Source organism: Crocodylus siamensis, chromosome 1 (assembly GCF_052110815.1).
Source record: "Crocodylus siamensis isolate JL-2025a chromosome 1, ASM5211081v1, whole genome shotgun sequence".
In the NCBI taxonomy this organism is placed as follows: domain Eukaryota; kingdom Metazoa; phylum Chordata; order Crocodylia; family Crocodylidae; genus Crocodylus; species Crocodylus siamensis.
The window spans coordinates 303,154,910-303,175,201 of record NC_143395.1 but is presented as its reverse complement, the minus strand read 5'-3'; the positions used below and the strand labels follow the sequence as shown (position 1 = coordinate 303,175,201).

The 20,292-nt window shown below is 44.8% G+C and overlaps 1 protein-coding gene and 1 long non-coding RNA gene across 3 annotated transcripts in view; one reads left to right on the top strand and one right to left on the bottom strand.

The window, feature by feature from the left end:
- The window catches only part of GCC2 (GRIP and coiled-coil domain containing 2), a 56,977-nt gene extending 46,741 nt beyond the window's left edge, over positions 1–10,236 (bottom strand). Inside the window, exons 1-5 of the mRNA XM_090021275.1 lie at positions 10,089–10,236; positions 4,676–4,738; positions 3,888–3,972; positions 1,890–1,957; positions 336–440 (exon numbers count right to left, since the gene is read on the bottom strand). Of these exons, the coding sequence (XP_089877401.1) occupies positions 336–440; positions 1,890–1,957; positions 3,888–3,972; positions 4,676–4,738; positions 10,089–10,094 (327 nt within the window). The 5' untranslated portion in view covers positions 10,095–10,236. The remainder of the gene's footprint in view (positions 1–335; positions 441–1,889; positions 1,958–3,887; positions 3,973–4,675; positions 4,739–10,088) is intronic.
- Positions 10,237–10,420: 184 nt separating this feature from the next.
- LOC149874710 (uncharacterized) overlaps positions 10,421–20,292 on the top strand; it is a 140,393-nt gene continuing 130,521 nt past the window's right edge. For both annotated transcript variants that reach the window (XR_016438426.1, XR_016438429.1), the window contains exons 1-2: positions 10,421–10,574; positions 11,361–11,577. This is a non-coding gene — a long non-coding RNA (uncharacterized LOC149874710). The remainder of the gene's footprint in view (positions 10,575–11,360; positions 11,578–20,292) is intronic.

The window sequence follows — 20,292 nt, the reverse complement described above, 5'->3', positions numbered from 1 at the left end:
GGGACAGCTGACAGGATATTTCAAGATCTGATACCTATTGATTCTTTCTGTGTTTCTGGAAGATTTGACCCTTGTGCCCATTTGTGCCAGTTCTTTCAATACTCTAAATAAATACTATAACAACAAGTCCACATGGCTAATTATACTTAGACATACGTAAACTTGAATATTATTTATGAACATAAGCCAATGAAAAAGGGATTAAAAGGAAAATGAATCATACTATTGCTTCCTAATATTAAATACTGGTATTAGTTAGCACTTAATACAAAGAAACAATACAACTATTGACACACTTTTCTTTTAAGCAAAATGATTTCTACTTATTTGATTACCTCTGCTTCTTGTTTCCTTTGGGCACTTTCTTTTTTCAGAGCAAGACACTGCTGCTGGCTTTCAGCTTTTTCCAAAAGAACAACATCCAGTCTTTCTGTGAGAGCCTAATTTTGAGACAAAAATAAATACTGGTGTGAAGAGGTATTACTCAATGTAGAAATAAGTGTCTCAGCAGTCTCTGCTAGGCAAGATACTGGCCTTAAGGTTTCTTTTTTTTTTCTTTTTTGTACAAGAGAATAATACCTAATACAAGAATTACCATGTATGTCTGCTTCCAGGACAGCTTTAAATTTAGGATCATCCCCCCCAAGTATAAATTTATTACAGTTTTCCATGACTAGGATCTAACTATTGGAGGGGTGTCATAAATTTGTATCCCTGCACTGCTACAGCAGTGAATGCAGCAGCAGCAGGGAAAGTCATGTGGAGATAGGTAGTCTGCCCCCTGCCCCCCATAATGACTTGCCTCCTACCCCCGCCCACTGCTTACCCTCCCAGCACTTGCACCCCACACTGTGGTGCCTGTGCCTCCTGCCCTCCCGCTTCAGTGCCTGTACCCATTTTCCCCCCTACAATGTCTGCCTCCCTTCCTGCAGCCTATGGCCCCTATCCTCTGGCACTGGGAACACCAGAACACCAGTGGCTGGAGCTACCCTGTGCTCTGTGCCCTAGGCCAGAATGGGACCAGAGTCGTGACTGATTGGGGAAGAGGGGATGTCAGAAGCTGTAAGGCACAGGCACTAGGGGGCAAAGTCTGTCGGGGATAGGTGGAGAGACAGGCAGCTGCTGCAGCTCCAACCCTGACCCCAACCCTGGATTGAGGGCAGAGCCTGAGCCACATCAGCTGCCTGCCTTCACTCTACCTTATACTCAAATCCAAGACAAAGGGTTTTATTCCCAATGCTGAAAGGGGAGAGGGGTAACCCTTGTCTTGTATTTGAGTTAATACCTTCAGATGAAAGTACAGATGAAAAATATTAACAGCCACACTGCTAACATCTAATGTAGATAACCTATCAAGTAGAATGGATTTGTTTTACTAGAAAACTGGTTTCACTAAGTTTTATGGTTTTTAATGCCCAGAAAATAAAAGCTGTAAGGTTCATGTAAATAATTTTACCCATCAAATTATTAAAGCAAATTTTGAATTCTTTAAAGGTTCTTACATTGACTTTTTACTTTGGTAGCTACATAAATTACACCATTTTTGACAACCTACCTGTATTTATCACGAAACTCAAAGGTGGGAGTTTTAAGTACATTCATTGCAACAAATGCCTTCTTTCTGAACTGCTGGATGGCATAAAACAACTCCATCATTTGCATATGAATCTGCAGCAATTACATGAGCTAAATTATCCCCTACTACAGAAACTTTTAAGAGGATTTTAACAGACAAAGGAATTGTCCCGTGGGCATGAGGTCTTATCTGAATCAGTCAGAATAAAAAGGTTTATTAGATATTCATTACAGATGTGAACAAGGAGCTTCAATGGTATGTAAAGGTTATGAAAATAATTTACAACTTACAGAAGCCAATCACATATTCCTACCTGAATAATATCATCTGTTCCTCCAGCAGCTGGCTTTGATTTGAGTTCTTCAACCTCTTTTTCCAATTCTAGAACAAAAGTTAATTGTATACAAGTTTCACTGAATTCATTATTTGGAATTAAAAAAAAAATCTATCAGCTCCTTTCTGACACCATAAAAAGTAAGCGTGCAAAAATAGCAACTACAAAGTTTAAAAATTTCTGAAAACAACTTGATGTCCATTTAAGTCAAGAACTTCTGGGTGAGTTATTCTGTACATGTTATATAGGCACTGAAACTTGGTGTTTCAGTTTTTAAACCATTTATATACCAAGACAGCCAGAAGAAAAATAAATATATTTAGTAGTCTCTGACTTATTTTTAAAGAGGTTCAGGTAGATCAGCCACAATGGTGCCTGATGACTTACCATTTTTTTTTAAGAAGCAATCTTAGCTAGGTGTCTACTAGAGGTGCAGCCGGGATGTGGTGGGACACAGGATGGAGCCGTGGAATATCCAGGGGGGCATGGGGCAGGTGTCCCCTGGATCTGCGCAGGGTGGGGTGGGCGGGCTGCAGCTGTGGGATGGAGCTGGGGTTGCACTGGGCTCTTCTCTGAGGGGGCTGGGCTTGGGACAGGTGGCAGCAGCACTGCGAGGGGGCTATGGGACGGGGGAAGGGGAAAGGGGCACGCTGCAGGCACCTCAAATTTCGCAGTAGCCTCCCCAACCCCCCTTCCCAGCACTGCTGCCATCCACCTGGAGGGGAAGCTATGGTGAAATTCGGGGTGGCTGCAGGCCCCCCCCAACTTAGCCCCCTCCCAGCACTACTACCGCTCACCCCAAACCCAGCCCCTGCCAAGGAGAGCCCAGCATAGCCCCAGCTGCAGCCCACCTACCACACACAAATTCAGGGGGCACATGCCATATCTTCTTGGGGTGCATGTAGTAGCAGAAGCTGCCCCGTGTCCCTCCCCCATACGAGCCGTGGCTCTGTCCTGCACCCTGCCCAGCTGGGCAATGTCTGTCCGTCTGTCACCCTCACTGCACAGGGTGTTGATCTGCCTTCTCCGTGCCCCTTCCCCCCCTCCTTTCCCCTTCCACCACAACAGACTCACCAGCTGAACACAGTTGTAATAGAAATTGAATCAGTATCAGCCCCTCAAGTCTCTATCGGTGCACCCCTAGTGTCTATACATTTTTTAAGATACTATCACACTCTGCAGTAAGGTTCTACGACAATTTTTTAAGAATACTATCATATTTTGCAGTAGGGTTGTACAACAATTATAGAGTAAAATCTATTAGTACCTAGAAAAAACAGTTAGAAAGCATGCAAACTGAAAGTGGGAAGCCAGACTTGCACGTTATTATTCAATGGCTGTGCACACATCTAGTGTGAGAAAAATCAGTTCAAGCAAAGCAGCTGGATCCTATGCTGAATGACAACTGCCGTTGTGTTACAGTATACTAAAGCCAATAAATATAAACAGCCTGTATGTAGTTGTCAGAACTCCTCCACCAGGATCAGGAGAACAACTGTGAGCAAAATAGAATAATCACAAAAGGCAGAAGATACCCAACATCCATCACATGGACTCAGAGTAGCTGGCAACTGCCAGTTTCTATTAGAAGTATCCACCCTCCCTTTTCTTGCTTGTTACTACCGCCAGGAACAGATATACAGTGATAAGCCCCACTCCAGGATACTGTTCAATTACCAACTTGATCAAAATATTTTCTCCCATCACTCCTCCTTGTCTGCTCAGGTAGAAATATTAAATATCAAATCAGTGCAGTGCTTCTTGTCTTTCCTCCATTCTGGGACATCTACCTCAAACCTTTCCCAGGAGTAAGGAAAATGGGAGGGAATGAGGAACTGAAAAATCAGGTATTCACTTGGATACTAAACCAGGTGTCTAATAGGGTAACACAAAATATTATTATTTAGCTAATACATCACAGTGTGATATTTTTCAGGTTCTAAAAAGGTCTTGAACAGTCAACTAAACCCATGTTACCTGCACATCTTGATTTCACTTTCTGTATAAGCATCATTTGCTTCTTTGCAAATTTGATGAGATCTTCTTTGGGTAATGTATCCAGCTGTACAACACAGGGAAAGCATGCTTTGTTACATTTCTAACTTGCAAGATTACTAAACTGCAAAGAGAAAATTTAACTGACTTCCAAAAAGTTAAAATGTAGGACAAGTACATGCCTTCCCCTATGCTGGTATCACAACCTAACTGTACAATGTCAAAAAAAGTAAGTCTACATATAATTTTACAACTTAAGGAGGAGCTTAAGTGGTTAATACCCATTCAAAATATAGACCTCAAAGCCTTAAGGGTCAGCTTTCTGGGAAGTTGAGTTAAAATTCTTTAGACAAGTGAATATAAGCCAAGTTAAAAATAATGGAGGCATTTTGAGCATAATGTAAATTGTGTAATGTTCTCGAATCCGGCATGCTGACTTAACGTTGTTTTACAAGTGGGCAGTATATTTACATAGAGATATGAATGTACATAAGGAAATAAATGCTCATTGTTTGAACTGGATGCCACTAAAAGGTTAGTACATGTGCTCCAAGTAATGATAACAGCCAATGAATTCAGAAGAATTCCTCCTCAGCAGTCAAGGTCCCAAGTTTAAATAATGTAATTCCATTTCGGCAAAAACAGACTAGTTAGAGGTACCCTTTAAATTACTCCCTACTGAGTCTTCCCACTAGCAGTAGTGGCTACTGTTGGTTGTATGAATACAAATTACTGCTGTCCAAATTAATTATGTTTGTAAAATAGCGTACCTTTGATTTGCCTGTTCCTGGTGTAGCAGGGGAAGCCAACATATCTTGCCCAGCATCTTGTACCTGAAGAAAAACAATGGCAGAAAGGACATTTTTATTATACAACTCTTGGGACTAGCTAAATCTGTTATAAATGACAGTAATTAACTGCTCAAGAAGTATTTTTTTCTAAAAAACCCAAAAACCCCCAAAAAGGCAGAAGCCCCGTAAGAGATGAGCTCAGATATAAGATGAGAGAGAGCTCTATCTGGATGGTTTCATAATAAATCTCATGACACAGAGTCAATATTACGTTTTTGTTTTGCTTATTATGGAAACAAAACCTATTTATTTTGTTTTAAAATTATGTTAAAATGTGACTTAATGTTCTGGATTTGAAGATACAGATAAATGGAAACTTCAGTGGAGGAGAATATTTTAAATGAACAATGCTTTTATAGGGAATTTTCCAAACAGGATTCAACCAGGTTTACCACCTCTTGGGCTGGGTTTGAAAGATCTAATTTTCACCAGGCACTGACAGCACAAAGAATAGGTGTTGTTTTATATTCAGAAGTCAAGTAAAGGCATAGGAAAATACTTGGAATAGGAATACTTGCATTGGAAAACATCTGATTTTATTTAAAGAAATCTTGAACTGAATCTGGAATACTGTGTAGCTGGGACAATCACTGGTGGGAAACTTAGAACAGCTGATGCAGGTTTCATGACAAAAGGCCAAAATCAGACTGTTAGCTCACATACAGATCGAAGGCAAAGGCAACAACAACTTCACTTCCTAAATCTCACCACAAACCTCCATGTAACCAAACACACGTGAAAGGAGACACAACATTTTGAAACATTTCAAGCAGTTTTGAAGCACCTCTGAAACGTTTCAAAAGGCTAGCTTATATAACAGAAATAACTCGTATACCACAGAGATACCCCTGGGAAGGTTACCAGACTCTTGATACATCAGATCAGGTATAACAATGAATATATACTCTGCCAATCTCCATGGATAGTACTGAGATAGTTTTCTGTGGTATGCAATAGTGCAATTGCAATAAACAAAATCTCAACATAGTCAACCATCTTTTACACTACTTAAATACTGGACATTTTAAGGTAGTATTTAGTGTCTATGAAAATCAGTAGGCAGAATTAAGCAGTTACAACATGGGCAGCATTAAGCAGTTACAATGCAAATTGCATAAGGAAGTTTTTGCTCTAAAGCCACAGTCCTATGCAGTGGTTTTGACATCAGTAGGTCAGTTCTAAATAGTTTTCAAGGAAGTTCTAGTGAGCTGTCAAACATTCTGAAATACAATTTCAGAATTTAACAGATACCGCTAGAAAGTATATGTATTGCAACAGAATTATATTTTCTATTTGAAATGAATGGGTAAGTGATTTGAAACTTCCTTTGGATTTTTCTTTGCGTCTTTTCAAATTGCATCTGCACTGGGGCCAAGCACCTTGGAGCTGTGCCTATATCACTGCTGCTTCTTACTTCCTGGCTGCAGCACAGGCACAGCTTCCAAACAGTGGGAAGCCGCACCAGGGACAAGCAGCTGGAAGCTGCATCCACACTGCTGCCGTTTCTCCCTGGCAACTAACCAAACAGAAAGTATTGTTATGCTCCTTTATAAATCCATGGGGCACCCACAGTTTTAATTTCGTGTCTTATTCTGGTCCCACACCTTAAAAAGCATATGCATGTCCATCTTTTCTAAATAGTCCCTAACCTGTTTTTTTGCCACTGATGACTACTTATTTTTCCCTAAATGGCACTGCCAGGTCCAGTAGTCTGGGAGCTGACCTTATCTGTGAAGAATGAAGTAAAAAGGCATTGAATACTTCAGCCTTTTCTACATCATCTGTCAGTAGGCTGCCTCCCCCATTCAGTAAGGGACCCACACTTTCCCTGATATTCCTCTTGTTACTAACACAGTTGTTGAAACTCTTCTTGTTGCCCTTCATGTCCCTTATTAGCTGCAACTCCAACTATGCTTTGGCCTTCCTGATTTCATCCCTGCATGCCAGAGCAATACTCATATATTGCTCCCTAGTTGTTTGTCCAAGTTTCCACTTCTTGTAAACTTCTTTTTTGTTTTAGCTCCCTGCCAAGTCAAGATGGGCTTCTGCCATACTTGCTAGTCTTTCTGTACTTTGGGATGGTTCTTTTCTGCTTCCTCAGTAAGGTTTCTTTAAAAGCACAAACAACACTCCTGGATTACTTTCCCTCTAAGACTGGCCCCTCAAAAGATCCTGTCCATCAATTCCCTGAGTGAGTTGAAGTCTGCTTTCCTGAAGTCCAGGGTCCTTACACTGCTGCTCTTCATTCTTCCTTTCCTCAGGATCCTGAACTCAGTCTTCTTGTAATCTAAATTACCATCCACTTTTACACTGCCCACCAATTCTTCCCCGTCTGTCAGCAGATCAAGGAAACCTCTCCAGCACTTGCACCAGGAAGTTGTCCCCAACACTCCAAAAACTTCCTGGATTGTCTATGACAGGTGTATTGCCTTCCCAGCAGAAGTCAGGTTGATTGAAGTCCCGCATCAAAACTAGGGCCTGTGATGAGGAAACTTCTGCTAACTGTTTGAAGAAGACCTCATTTACCTCTTCCTCCTGATCTGGTGGTCTATAACACACACTCACCACTACAACACCCTTGTTGCTCTCCTCTCTGACCCTAACCCAAAGACTTTCAATTAGAGGAGCACCGACACATTGGTTCATATCATATCAGCACTAATAAAAGGAAAACTGACATTATTAACAATCGACTTTTTTTGGCTGATGGGGCCAATAATGTCGCCAATAGATGCTACGTGCATGTGTGTAACTGCAGCATGCACGCGGCAGCAGCTTGGAGAGCAGCATCCTGCAGGTAAGTCGGGGCGGGGCGTTGGGGGGGAAAGGGTGTGGAGGGGGCTGATCAAGGCCCCCACAGTGAGAGAGGGAGTGGGGCAGCTGTTGCCTAGCCATGGTAGGGCAGGGTTAAGGAAAGAGTCAGTGGCTCATCCAGGAGAGGGGGGGACATGGCTCCCTCTGTTGCACGCACCCCTGGGGGAGACATGTGCCCCCAGATCTGTATGTGCGGTGATGGTGGGTTGCTGCAGTAGGATTGAGCGGGAGGCTACGCTGGGCTCTTCCCAGCAGCTGCACTCAGGCCAGGTGGGGTTGGGTAGGCAGCAGCAGCACTGGGAGGGGGGGTTATGGCAAATTTTGGGTGGCTCTAGCTCCCCCATGATCCCCCTCCCAACGCCACCTGAACCACCTTGCCTGAGTGCAGCCCTGGCCCAGGCCATCCCCAGTGGGAAGCGGGAGGCACAGCCTCCGGCCCGAAGCGCACAGCAGCAGCCTGCCTTCACCCTACACACAGATCTAGGGGGCACATGCCCTCCATGCCACCCCTGGAGGTGCATGCAGTGGCAGAAGCCGCCCTTCCCCTGCACCAGACATGCTGCGGCTCCATCCCGTGCCCCACCCCAGCTGTTCTGCGCCTCTCCCAACCCCATTCCCTTACTGCGGGGGCCTTGTTTCCCCTCCCCACAAAAGACATACCAGCTGGATGATGCTCTCCAAGCTACCAGGATGCATATTGGCAATTGGATCAGTGTCAGCCAATATAGCTGGTTAATAATTAGTCATTGGTATCAGCCAAAAAAATCTTTACCTGGGCACCCCCACTTTCAACAGGCTGATCTCCAGTTTCATACCAGAGCTCTGAGCAATCATGTGGCTCTTTCACATTAAGTGCAACACTTCCTCCTCTTCTCCCCTACCTGCTGTTCCTGAACAGTTTGTACCCAGCCATGACAGTGCTCCAGTCATGTGGGCTATCCTGCCAAGTCTCTATTATTCCCCAACATGTCAGTTCTGTGATACGTACCCAGGAGCCAGCTACTCCCTGTTCCTTGCTGGCTTTGGTGCCAGCAATTTACTGTGCTGGTTGGGCCACCTGGTGGGAGGAGCACAGAAGGGATGGGACTTTCCTTCCCTAGAGCAGCAAGCAGCAGTGCCTTACCCTGTACTTAACCTGACCCCACCCCCTTTTACTCTCCCCACCTGCCCTTTTTCTCAGAGTATTCTCTTTACTGTTTTGCTTTTCCAGCCTTCTTCTATAAAGGGAATGCCCAGCCCAGCCACACAGATTGCAGGCAGGTCAGGACCCCTTGGGCAGGTCAGGCCTTTTGAGATGCCATTCAGGAATGCAGGCCAAAGCCCACTAAGTGCAGCTATAAACCACCCTTGACAAAGAGGGCTAACTTAGAGAACACCACTGATCACGTGGGACAACTAAAGGACCAAACAGAGTTAGGAGTGAATGTCGTAGGATTAAAACAAGTGCATTGAGGGGACACCAAGCAGAGCATGCCAGCCTGTGCCCGTTGGCCCTCAAACGAGTTCAAGGAGCCAGTGGACACTGCCCAGGAATAGGACCAGGGCAGTGAATAGACCAGAAATAGGTCCTCCAGCCAGAGGCTTCTTCCTGGCTAGGTGGATTGCCAGATTGGGTAGGGCCACTCAGGCAGGCCAGGCTCCTTCCACGCAGCTGTTGAGCAACTGAAGCAGGAATCCAATATACTCTGGATCTGCCCCAGCCACGTCCCGTTACATGCAGAAATGAAGGCTGGTCACCGGCTAGGATGTTACGGCACATTTTCCCCCCTCGTATTACAGCGGGCCGGACTTTCTGAGGTGAGCTAGTGGCAACACTTTGCACACATGGCTGGGCTAAGCTGGTAGTGCAGTTTGCCAGTCAAGCACGATAAGTGTAATGAGGTGATGGAGCGCTGGGTGATGCAGCGCCGTAGTGGGCAAGGTAGGCCCATGGGCCGACTCAGGAAGTGGCAGCTCTAACACAGTCTTCTGATCACACCCAATGCTGTATTTGGGGGTGGGGGAGAAGCCACCCTGCCTGCAGTCAGCCTGGTACAAAGCACTGGGGTAGAGGCAAAGTTAGCAAAGCTGTGGTGAAGAAGGCCTCTCCTCCCCACCCCAATAGTCTGTGCCCAGCTGACTACAGGCCAGGTGGTGCCTTCCTTCTCCCTCCACCAATCAGATGGTGCCTTCCTTCTCCCTCCATCTCTGGGTGGAACATTCCTCCCCCTCACAAACGGTACCTTGTTGCATCCCGGGTGGATCCTTCCTCCCGACCCCATCCTCGGGTGGAACATTCCAACCCCCCAAGTGGTCCCTTCCTCCTCCCTCCATCCCCAGTTGAAATCTCGCCCCCTCCGCTGCCAAGTGGTCGAGTCTTATGGAGTCTGAACCAGAGACGTGTGCGTGTGGGGAGAGGGGTTCACCCTACGTCACACATCGACCCTCACGCGCCGACCCCCACTCCAGAGCCCCCGACAGAAACGGGAGGCCCAGCCGAGAGGCTCCGTTGTTGCTGTTGCCGCCGCGACCCCTTTACCTCCATGTAGGAGCCGCAGCCGGTGGCGGAAGGGAAAGGGGAATAAAAAACTCAGCCTAACGGCTCCTCCGCGCCCCTCTGCATTCCTTGCCGTACTTCCGCCTTCGTCATCGCCTCGCGCCTCCGGCGTCACATTCTGCGCCACACCCAAGGTCGCAGGGACCGTTGCGTTGCGTTGCATCGCGTTGCTGGGCTGGGCCGGGGGTGGAGTGCCCCTCGCCCCGTCCGCTGTGCGCATGCGCGAAGCCACGCCAGCACCTCCCGGGAGCAGTTGCATATTTTAGAGGGAGGGGCGGGGCGAGGTCGGGATCACGTTACAGCGTCGGGCTGTGTGCGCCCCCCAGGCGTGGCACTCGCCATTTCCTGCCAGATCCCCCTCAAGCTAAGCAACCGATACCAGCTCCCCACCTGCCTTGTACTAGTGAAAAGGGCCCAGGCAGGGCCTGACTAAATCATCTCCGGCTTTAGGAGGCCAAAAGGAAAAAGGTGAGGAGGTGGCCTTTTCCAAACCCGTTTTGTGGAAAGGGTTGAATTTTATTTGTAATTAGGAACCAGGAGTAAATGTACAGCTGTTGCCAAACATGAACTGCCTTTGGGAACAGTTAAGGTAGCAGCAGGACATGCTTCATGGAAGAGAAGCTTAAAACCCAGGAAATAAAAGGAAACCTGTGTTCCTTGCCCATTCCCTGTTGCAAAAACCACCATTAATATACTCCAGCACTCAACAAAGTTTTCTTTTCTAACTCCGACAGATCCCTGCAAGCGGCTTCGTACCTAGACTTGTGGTGACCCCAGGCAGCCTTTTAGTATTGCCCCCCCACCTTTGCTAGAGATAATGATAATTATTTTCACCGTTTTTGGGCCCCCTTTCTGTGTGGGCCCTGGGTGACTGCCCAGTTCACCCATGCCTGTGTCTGCCTGCCTGCAAACAACACATAGTTTAGCTTCATTTAACATGCAGCCTCCCTCAAAAACCTTAACAGTGAGTTATACAGGCAGTCCTCTGACATAAGACTTTCAGGAACCAATTGTGTTCTAAGTCAAAACATTGTAACTGGGAAACAATTTTCTCATAAGAAACAATGTTATAAATGGGGGACTGGTTCCTGAACCAAGGCCAGATACCTTATTTTCACCAAAAATAACCAAGAATTTTGTACTCGATCAATTATAGATGAGTAAAATAGCTACATTAATATATTTATATTGTAAATAGCAATCATATTGATTTAGAAGGACTTCTTTGACATGACTTTGCTGGACTTTTTGAAGGGCTTTTGGCTGGAGTCTTCTCAGGAGTCTTGGCTGCAGGTTCTTCTGGAGTCTTGTCTGATTCCTTAAAGAAAGTGTCCAAGGAAGTTTGGACAGATGTTCTCCAGGGAGATGAGCAACGCAGTGAACTTGTTCACTGGTGTGGCATCGCATCAGATCAAGCGTTGTAAGTCGAAACTGGCATTGTACAGTTGAAACAAGGTGTCAATTTATAAATGTAAGTGAAACGTTGTAACTCGTTGTAATGTTTTAAGTCGAGGACTGCCTGTATATCAACTGTAGCAATAGATAGGCACCCACAAGCCACAGCTCCAGTACATTTGAACACTTCTGAGGTTGTTGCTGTGGCAGGAAGCCACCTTTGTTTCTCCCAAAAATCTCTGTGCTGTGACAATTTGATTAGGATGGGCCCAGCAGAGGAGACATACCTTTACTCTATCTCTTTAGGTAACCTGAGCTGGCTACATTTCTGAGGGAGGTGGGAAACCTGCTCCCTCTGTCTATGTGACTGGTATCTGCTACCTGGGTGAGGGGCTTCTACCTGGTGGGATAGAGTCTGCCTGGCAGCTAGTGATGTATTTCAAATTGGTTGGCTGACAGCTAACAGGTGCTGGCCTCCATTGGACCAGGTGAATGAGGTCATAGGGTCTATATAAGTTAAGATAGCCCAAGAGGAGGGGGCAGCAGTCATGGGGGAGGGGCTCAGAGTTAGAGAGAAGCTTTACCATCTGAAACTGGCTGTCTCCCCCATAGCTCATGAGCTAGGAATGGCCTGCCTCCAGAGGGAATCTCCAGCAGCCTCTGGATGATGCTTGTGAGTAAGCTACTTGAGATCTGGTTAGATCTATAACTGGCAGTAACTCAGATGCATGATCAAAAGGCTACCTCAGCCAGATTGTTTGCTTGATGGGATTTCTATGATATTGCTCTATCTTGTACCCTATTATCACCCTACTCCTGTAATCAATAAAGTTCTCCTTTGTGACCGGTGTAGAAGACTCATTGAGGGGTGGGTCTAAATTATACCTAAGAGGCCCCTTAGGTCTGCAGACTAAGGGAGACTTTCCTTTTTGGCCCTCGACTTGGGGAAGTGCCCCAAGTGCCTGTACTGGGTTGAGTACCTATAAGACTACTAGGCCTGTGTTTCCCCAAGGACATGGGGCCGAGAGAGTCCTTTCTTGGGGTGGTGGTAGCTTACGTTATCCCCAGGCTAGCAACTGTGCTCCAGCTGGGTGTGAGGCGCCCCTAGGGAGGCACTCGGAGCGTGGAAGATGGTCAGGTGCAGGGAGGTGGGTGGCTCAACACAGAAGCACCTCCTACTGGCCCACCACAGTTGCTAAGGTTTCATTTGAGAATGCTAGGCGGGTCCCCAAGCAAAAAATTAAACACCATACTTAACCAAATCCAAAATGAGTTTAAATTTAAGATGACCCCTCAATAATTAGATTATATACATGAAAAAATATAAATGTGTTAAATTATTCCATGTATAGAATCTAGCTCTGGTCATCTTAAATTTGTCACTCCCACTACTGCAATGGGAAAAGCAGAGGCAGGGAGGTTTCCCTGCCTGCCTGCCCTGCCACCCCTGCCCCAGGCACTTGCCCCTCCCATTGTTGCTTTCCCTGTGTAGCAACTGTAGCCTTGGCCCAGAGTGACTCCAGCCCCATCTAGGCAGTAGTGGCAGCAGCAGCAACACTAGCAGCAGTTTAAGCCCTAGGTTTGGGTCTGAATCAGAGCTGGAGGTGCAGCAGCTCCCCTGCACAGCCCTGGGCTGCAGCATGCAATCTCTCTGCCATGCTCCCCTATCCACTGCACCACCCCCTCTGTAGAGTCTCCCTGCATTGCCTTCCCCCACAGTCTCCTTGCACCCTCCCCTGCACCATGTGGTCTCCCCATCATCCTGCACCATGTGTTGTACTGCAAGTCAGGGCCAGAGTCAGAAATGTAGTAGCTGCCTGTCTTGGACCACACTCCAATTTAAGATAATGGGGGTTTTTTTATCCCATGTTGTATGGGGACTAAACCTCATTGGGATTCAAGTAAATACAGTAATAATTGCTCACTAACTTATGGTGATGTTTACACCATAATTTACAAAATATAGTCTTTTAAAATAAGAGAGTCTGCTTTCAAGAGGCATTCTTTTGTTGTGAATCGGACAGAAACATACTATGGTCCTACAAAGACTAGTATCTGGGTTTGAACCTCTGGATTTCTATTTTACAATAATATTCCTGCTTGAACTACAAAAATAGTGTATTTCAAGTTCATTTATATGAAGATGAATTGGACACACACTTTCCTAGTGGCTTACCCATTTTTTCCTAGTCAGCAATAGAATATCTGTGAACAGGACTTATAAAGTCTCTCTGAAGCTTTGGCTCATGGATACATCAGTAGTGGTTAGATGATAACCCAAACTCAGTTACTTTAAGACAATGTGGAACATTGGAAACAAAATTGTGAGTTTTATGTAAAAGCCTGGTTTAGGGTCTGCAGTGATCTTTTTGCAACCTGTCTCCTAAATTATCTGAGAAACAGGTAGGAAGAATAAAACATTTAGCATTTTTTTTGCAGTTTGTCTTCTTGGTTAGTTTTCAGAAGGTGGCCATTACATAGGGAGTGAATTGCAGGGGGATTTAACCACTTAAATGAGATCTGAACTCTTGGTTTCCTCTGTCCCAGCTCAGAGAATTATTCACGCAGAATTATTGTCAAATGAAAATTTGGTCAATGTACTATGTCTTTCGTCGTGGCTAAAACATTCTAAAATGATTTATAGGTGAATGATATTGATATGGTAACTGGTAAATCATGAAATAAAATGGAATAGGGATGGCAAAAGATGCATTTCTGAAAATGAAAAAGATATTGGCAAATAGTAAAATTTCTATAGGGATGAAGCTAAGAGATTTGGATTGCTAAGTTTCATAGATTTCATAGACATTAGGGTTGAAAGGGACCTTGGGAGATCTTCGAGTCCAGCCTCCTGCCCCAGGGGCAGGAAGTCAGCAGGGGTCATAGGATCCCAGCAAGATAGACATCCAAATGTCTCTTGAAGGCATTCAAAGTAGGTGCTTGAACCACCTCCAGCGGCAGTCTATTCCAAACCATGGGGGCTCGGACAGTAAAGAAGTTCTTCCTTATGTCCCGCCTGAAACGGTCATGAAGGAGTTTATGACCATTCAACCTTGTCATCCCTTGGGGTGCTCTGGTGAACAAATATTCCCCCAGATCCTAGTGAGCACCCCGTATAAACTTATAGGCAGCCACCAGATCACCCCTGAGCCTGTGCCTTTCCAGGCTTAAGAGTCCCATAGCTCTCAGCCTCTCATCATAAGGTTTGTTTTTCTGACCTCTGATCATGCACGTGGCTCTCCTCTGGACTCGCTGGTTATACCAGTCCTTATATATCAGAATGCTGGACAATATCACCAAGTGTGGAAAAGAGAATTGAAGTCGACTGAGCTGTGATTTCTTAAGGCACATCTTGAAGGTGTGTTGGACAAGTCATACCTCGAAGAAAGATATTTTGTCAAGAACAAGCTTCAAAAGGAAGCTACTGATTTAACATCAAAAAGAGACAGTTGGAGTTTCTTGGACATGTTATGAGGAAATTGAAAGTCTGGTTGTAACTGGAGAGACTGAAGAAAGGAGAGATCATGGAAGACAGAGGTTGACTTGTGTCAAGAGTCTGTCTAAATGTGTCAGTGCTGGAAATTTTGTATGCCTCAAAGTGAAGAGATCTCTGGAAGACCATGGTCACCAACATTTTGTTTGGATATGCTATGTAGAGAGAGAGAGGTCCCCAGATTCCATAATGGCTTTTTGGAGGCTTTTTTTTTCCATAATCAAATAGAAAACAAAAGTATTATGTACACTCATGGGTGTACTTATGCATGCAGCATCCCACAGGTAGATGGGGCTATTCCATGTTGTGTTTGTCTCCAGTTGCTATCTATAAACATAATCTATCTGCCAGGGAGTGAACATTTTTCCACTACAACACATCTCAGCTTCCTCCACAACATGTCTAGAAGCTGGAAAACAGGGAACAACTCTCATATGGAGTTGAACTGAAGAATGAGGTCTTTCTGGAGACAATGTTCACCATTCTGGCCTCCATAGTGTTATAGTATCCCACTTTGAGGTGACGTCGAAGACCTTGCCCTGGTCAGGTTTGGTGACCTGAGGGCCAAGCTCAACCAGGGCAAGGTCTTTGACGTCACCTCAAAGTGGAACTCCAGCAACCACTTCATGCCCAGCCAGAATTTCGAATGGATCCCTCTTTCTTTATAGAGTTAGCCCAAGCCCAGAGTTCTTAACTATATACAGTTTATTGAGTTATAATATACATAAACAAAACTAAATGTCACATACATATATTTATACAGTGAACATTAACCAAAAACCAAGGTCAAACCCTAAATAACACAGTGGGAAAATCACTCCCAACCACAGCCCCCAGAGAAAACTATATATCCACAGAAAAACCCACAGCTTCCCCACCCCACAGTGGGGAACCTATACTCAATTAAAGGGTCATGCAAAGTATAAATGTGGAAATATGATTTTACCCCTACAGAGGAACACTTCCCTCTTTCTTTAATGCAGAAAGATAGGCATCAAATGGACCGCTACCCAGTTAGGGGACCTAGCATTCCAAGAAACCAACAGGATGCTTTTAAAAAATTGCTTTGTCCTATGATAACACTACTTACCTATCACAATAAAACAGTTTCAGCAGCAACATCACAATACAACATTTCAATTACAAAGGCGCAAACATGAACAATCTTAATAACATCTATTCCTTAATATAGTCTCTGACCCATGGCAAGAAATAGTCCTCCTTCCAATGGGGTCCCTTGCAGGGGGTGTCCAGGAAGCACCAGGGGCCCCTCCCCTTAGGGCCTTGAGTAGGTGGGAGGATTGCTCACCCAGCCCCTTCTCTGGGTTTGCCTGCCCCAACTGTTTTTCCCCTGTGGGACCCAGGGTCCCAAATACTCATGCTCCGTCAGGTGGCATTGGTCAGGGCCCAGCTTGATGGGCTCTCCTCTGCTGGAGTGCTTCTCCAGGTCTCTTCTGTGCCACTGGGCTCCTCTCCACCCTGTGCTGCTCTGGGCACAGAGGGCTCAGCTCCTCTGAGCTTCTGCACCACCACTGCTAGCTTCTGGGTGTGGGGCCTCACGCTACAGTGCTACTATTTCCCTGTTCCCTGGGTTCAGGATCAAGGGCTCTTTTAGCAAAGGCCAGGCCCTTCAGGCTCCATGCGGCCATTCTCACACTGGGTAGCTAACCCAAGCGGCCTCTGCTGTTCCCTGGCTCCCAAGGTTCAGGCTCATGCGCCACCCTGCACACTGTGGGACCTGGTTACTTCCCAGGAGATGGGGCCTGAGCAGCCGCCTCACTGCAGCCCCCAAGGCCCTTTGCCCATGCACTGCCCTGTGTACCATGTGGCCCACTAGCCCGCCGGAGTTGCAGGCTTGAGCTGCCACTTGTGGCTCTCAAAGCCTGGGCTCTGTGCACCAAACCATGGACCATCATGGGCCCAAGCGGTTACACACTGCTCCCAGGGCCAGGTCTCCTCACACCATCCCCATGTGCCGTCAACAGCCCGAGCAGTCTTGCAGTGCTCCCAAGGCTGCTCCTCCAGTGGTGGCTTCAGGAGCCTTGGGCCTATTGCCTACTGGGGGAGAGCTCCCCAGCTTTTCTTGGCTCCACTCTTCTTGAGACCCTCACCGCATTTGCCCCAGCTTGCTGAGCACACTGGGCTTTTATTTACACAAGAAGCCCTGCACGTGAAGTCTGCCGGATCTGCATAGTACAGTCTTCAATCAGGTCCAGGAGCTCCTCGTATCCCCCTGCTCCAAGCAGAGGTGGGGCAAGCCCCTCCCAGCTGTTACCTGATTGGTGGAAATGTTCCAGCAATCCAAAGTGTCCTTCTCCAAGCTAGGCTTGCCAGGCAAAAGCAGCGTGCCCGCTACACATTTAAGCTTGAAGAAAAACAAATATAATGTCATTAGAATGAGTTAAAAACAATCTGTAGGGCTGTGAAATAGGAACTTCCTTACCAGGAGCAGCTAACAGACAGCAGAACTGAAGAGCAATGGATAGCTTGGTGGAACATGAAGATAATTAAAAGAAGAGAGGGTTATTAACACCTGTGGAATGAAGAGTTTAGAAGGATTCAGGTAGATTATAATGCCATGAAGTCAGTTAACTCCCTCAGCACTGCCTGACTAGAAATGCTGCTGCCCTGCCAGGCAGTAGATCTTAAAATTGGGTGGAGCAGGAATCAAAGCAGGTTGTAAACAAACCAGGACATGTCTGTCCTGTCTGTTCCCCCTCCCACCACCCAGATCCTCCTCTGGTAACAAGTTACTTGCTCGGCACGTTTGGAATTCAAGCAGGTACCTAAATATGGATTTAAGATCTAATTTTATGATATCTTGACTGAGGTACAGAGAGAGGAGGTGACTGCTTAAAGCAGAAAAATGTATTTTAGAACAAGTAATAGAAGCCAGACACCCTACACCACAATCCTGTGCCTTTGTTAAAGACCATCCTTCTTTCCTTAGGGCCGCTGCATGTGAAAACAGAACCCACCAACATTTTTAAAGTTCCTGTGTTTTGGTTCTAACTATGCCACCACTATCAACACTGTTATAATGCTTGAAAAATTTTAGAAATTACATATGACTGAATTCATGAGAAAATGTTAGAGATACCCATTGGTCATGTTCTTCATACAATTCACAGATGAATATTGAATATCAGTGAATTAATTGAAGTGTCACAGGAGAAAATCTATTATATTAATGAAAAAGTTGTGTTAAGTCAAAATATTCTGCTATCATTAGGGAGTAATAATTTACATTTTTCCAGCTCTACTTATTGTTATTCATATTTTTAAATACAAATTTTCAAGTATTGAAAGAAGAGAGAGATGCTGCTCCCACAAATCACAGAAGCTGATTTCCGTATATTTTTATTTAAGTGAATTCATTGTATATTTCATAGAATCAGACTCTGCTTTTTTATGACTTAAGTACTTTATTAATTTTTATAAGGCCTTATTTTAGGTCAGCCAAATTTTGCATCCTAGGAAATTTCTTCTACTAAGAGAGAGAAAAAGTCAGGGTGAGTCTTACAAAATAAGAAGGCAATTTTAAAGTAAATGTAGCTATGGTTCTAAACCGTCTTAGTCTCGAGACACCACTCCATAGAGTCAAGGCACTTATCAGAAAATGCCGTATCTTGGTTTTCACATTTTGTTTACAGACAATTCTTCTGTTGCAAAGAACTCAGAAAAACAGGTCAGAATGTTTTAACACTACAAATTCCTATGTGAAAACTCAGAGATTATTTTGTGAAATCGTGTTTGCACACCTGACCGTGCTAACAATAGTATCATCTTGAAAGGATCTCAAGGCACCCATAGGGTGCCATAATATTCCTTCAATAAAAACAAATTGATAGGAACTCTGACAACTGTTTTGCCAAAAGCCTCGGCAGCAGTTGAGAATCACTGAAGTATGTTCTATATCAAAGCCTGGTAAAATGTTATATTTTTTGTTAAAGCCCAATTTTGCGGATAAGAGAGAAACAATCTCTGTGCAATTTGCATTCAGTTTTGCATCCACGAGGCAAAAAAATGACAGACTGCCATATACTGTTTTTGACTTATACCAAAATCATTCTAATTTGTTTGTATTTTTTTGCAGTATAATGCAGATGTATAAATATTTGAAGGGTCGAGGCTTTAGTATGTATTGGTAATGAAATGGAGCCAAATGCAAACGTAAGGTGAAGTCCATGGGTTGTTGAAATCAGTGACTCAGCTCCAGCTGAGTATCTCTAACTGAGCCAAGATTTCTTTCCTGTACAGCTCCACTCCAGAGAACCTGCAGCAGCTTACCCCTGAGTTTTTATATGGTCCATGTACTGTGTTCTTTTTTTGTGTGTATGTGTACCTTCTGGCGTGATATTTTAGTATGATATTTTAATTTAATATTTATGAACTGAATCATGACATACTCATTTATTTAGAAATGTTGACTTCTCCAATGTGATCCAAATGGCATAATGCATATGGAAGAAAATCACAGAATTTCTTTAGATCCACAGACCTAGCTGATATATTATGATCAGCGAAGAATAAAACATTGCCGAATCTTTTGTGATCGATGGTAAAACAGAACATTAACATTGTAGAACTGAAGCTTTTAGCCTTTTCAAAACAATATAACATTGAAAATGGCAACAGCCTAAAAATATCTGCTTGTTCCAGCTCCTCTGAAAGCTGCAGATTTCTTAAGCTTGCAATCTGTTTTGAAGATGAACTGAAGTCATAGTTCCTTGTCCTTGGAGTTAATGACATATTTAATTTTGTTTCTGCTGTCAGATAGAAAAAAAAATCACATTCTCAGAGCCAGATGTGAAATTTTTATTCATACTGGTAAGCACTTGCTCAATAGCAATCCTGTTGTCTTCAGTAAGACTGTTTGTAAGAGCAATGGCTCAGTAAATGTACATGAGAAAATAAGAATCACCATTTACTGGACAGATCATAGGTCCATCTTGTCCTGTGTTACACAGCATGATGAAAAGGAGAGTTGAACTGGGTATGACCAGGGTTTTTTTCCACTGGTCCCCTTTCTTGCAGCCTCCAGCGTTTAAGGTCTAGTAAGTTCTAATTCAGAGGCTCTTTCCCTAACTCCCATGCTCAGTAGCTACTGATATCCCTTTCAGCCTTTTCTAACAAGTGTAGCCCTTCTGTCTCAAAGGTTCATTTCATGTATCCAATTATATTTTTTCTTGTTTTTAAGGGGGAAGGGGCAGATTGAGACCCCCTGCAGTAAAGGAGGGAGTGGGGCTGGTGTAGGTGCTGCACAGCCAGAGCAGGGCATGGGAGGGACTGACCTGT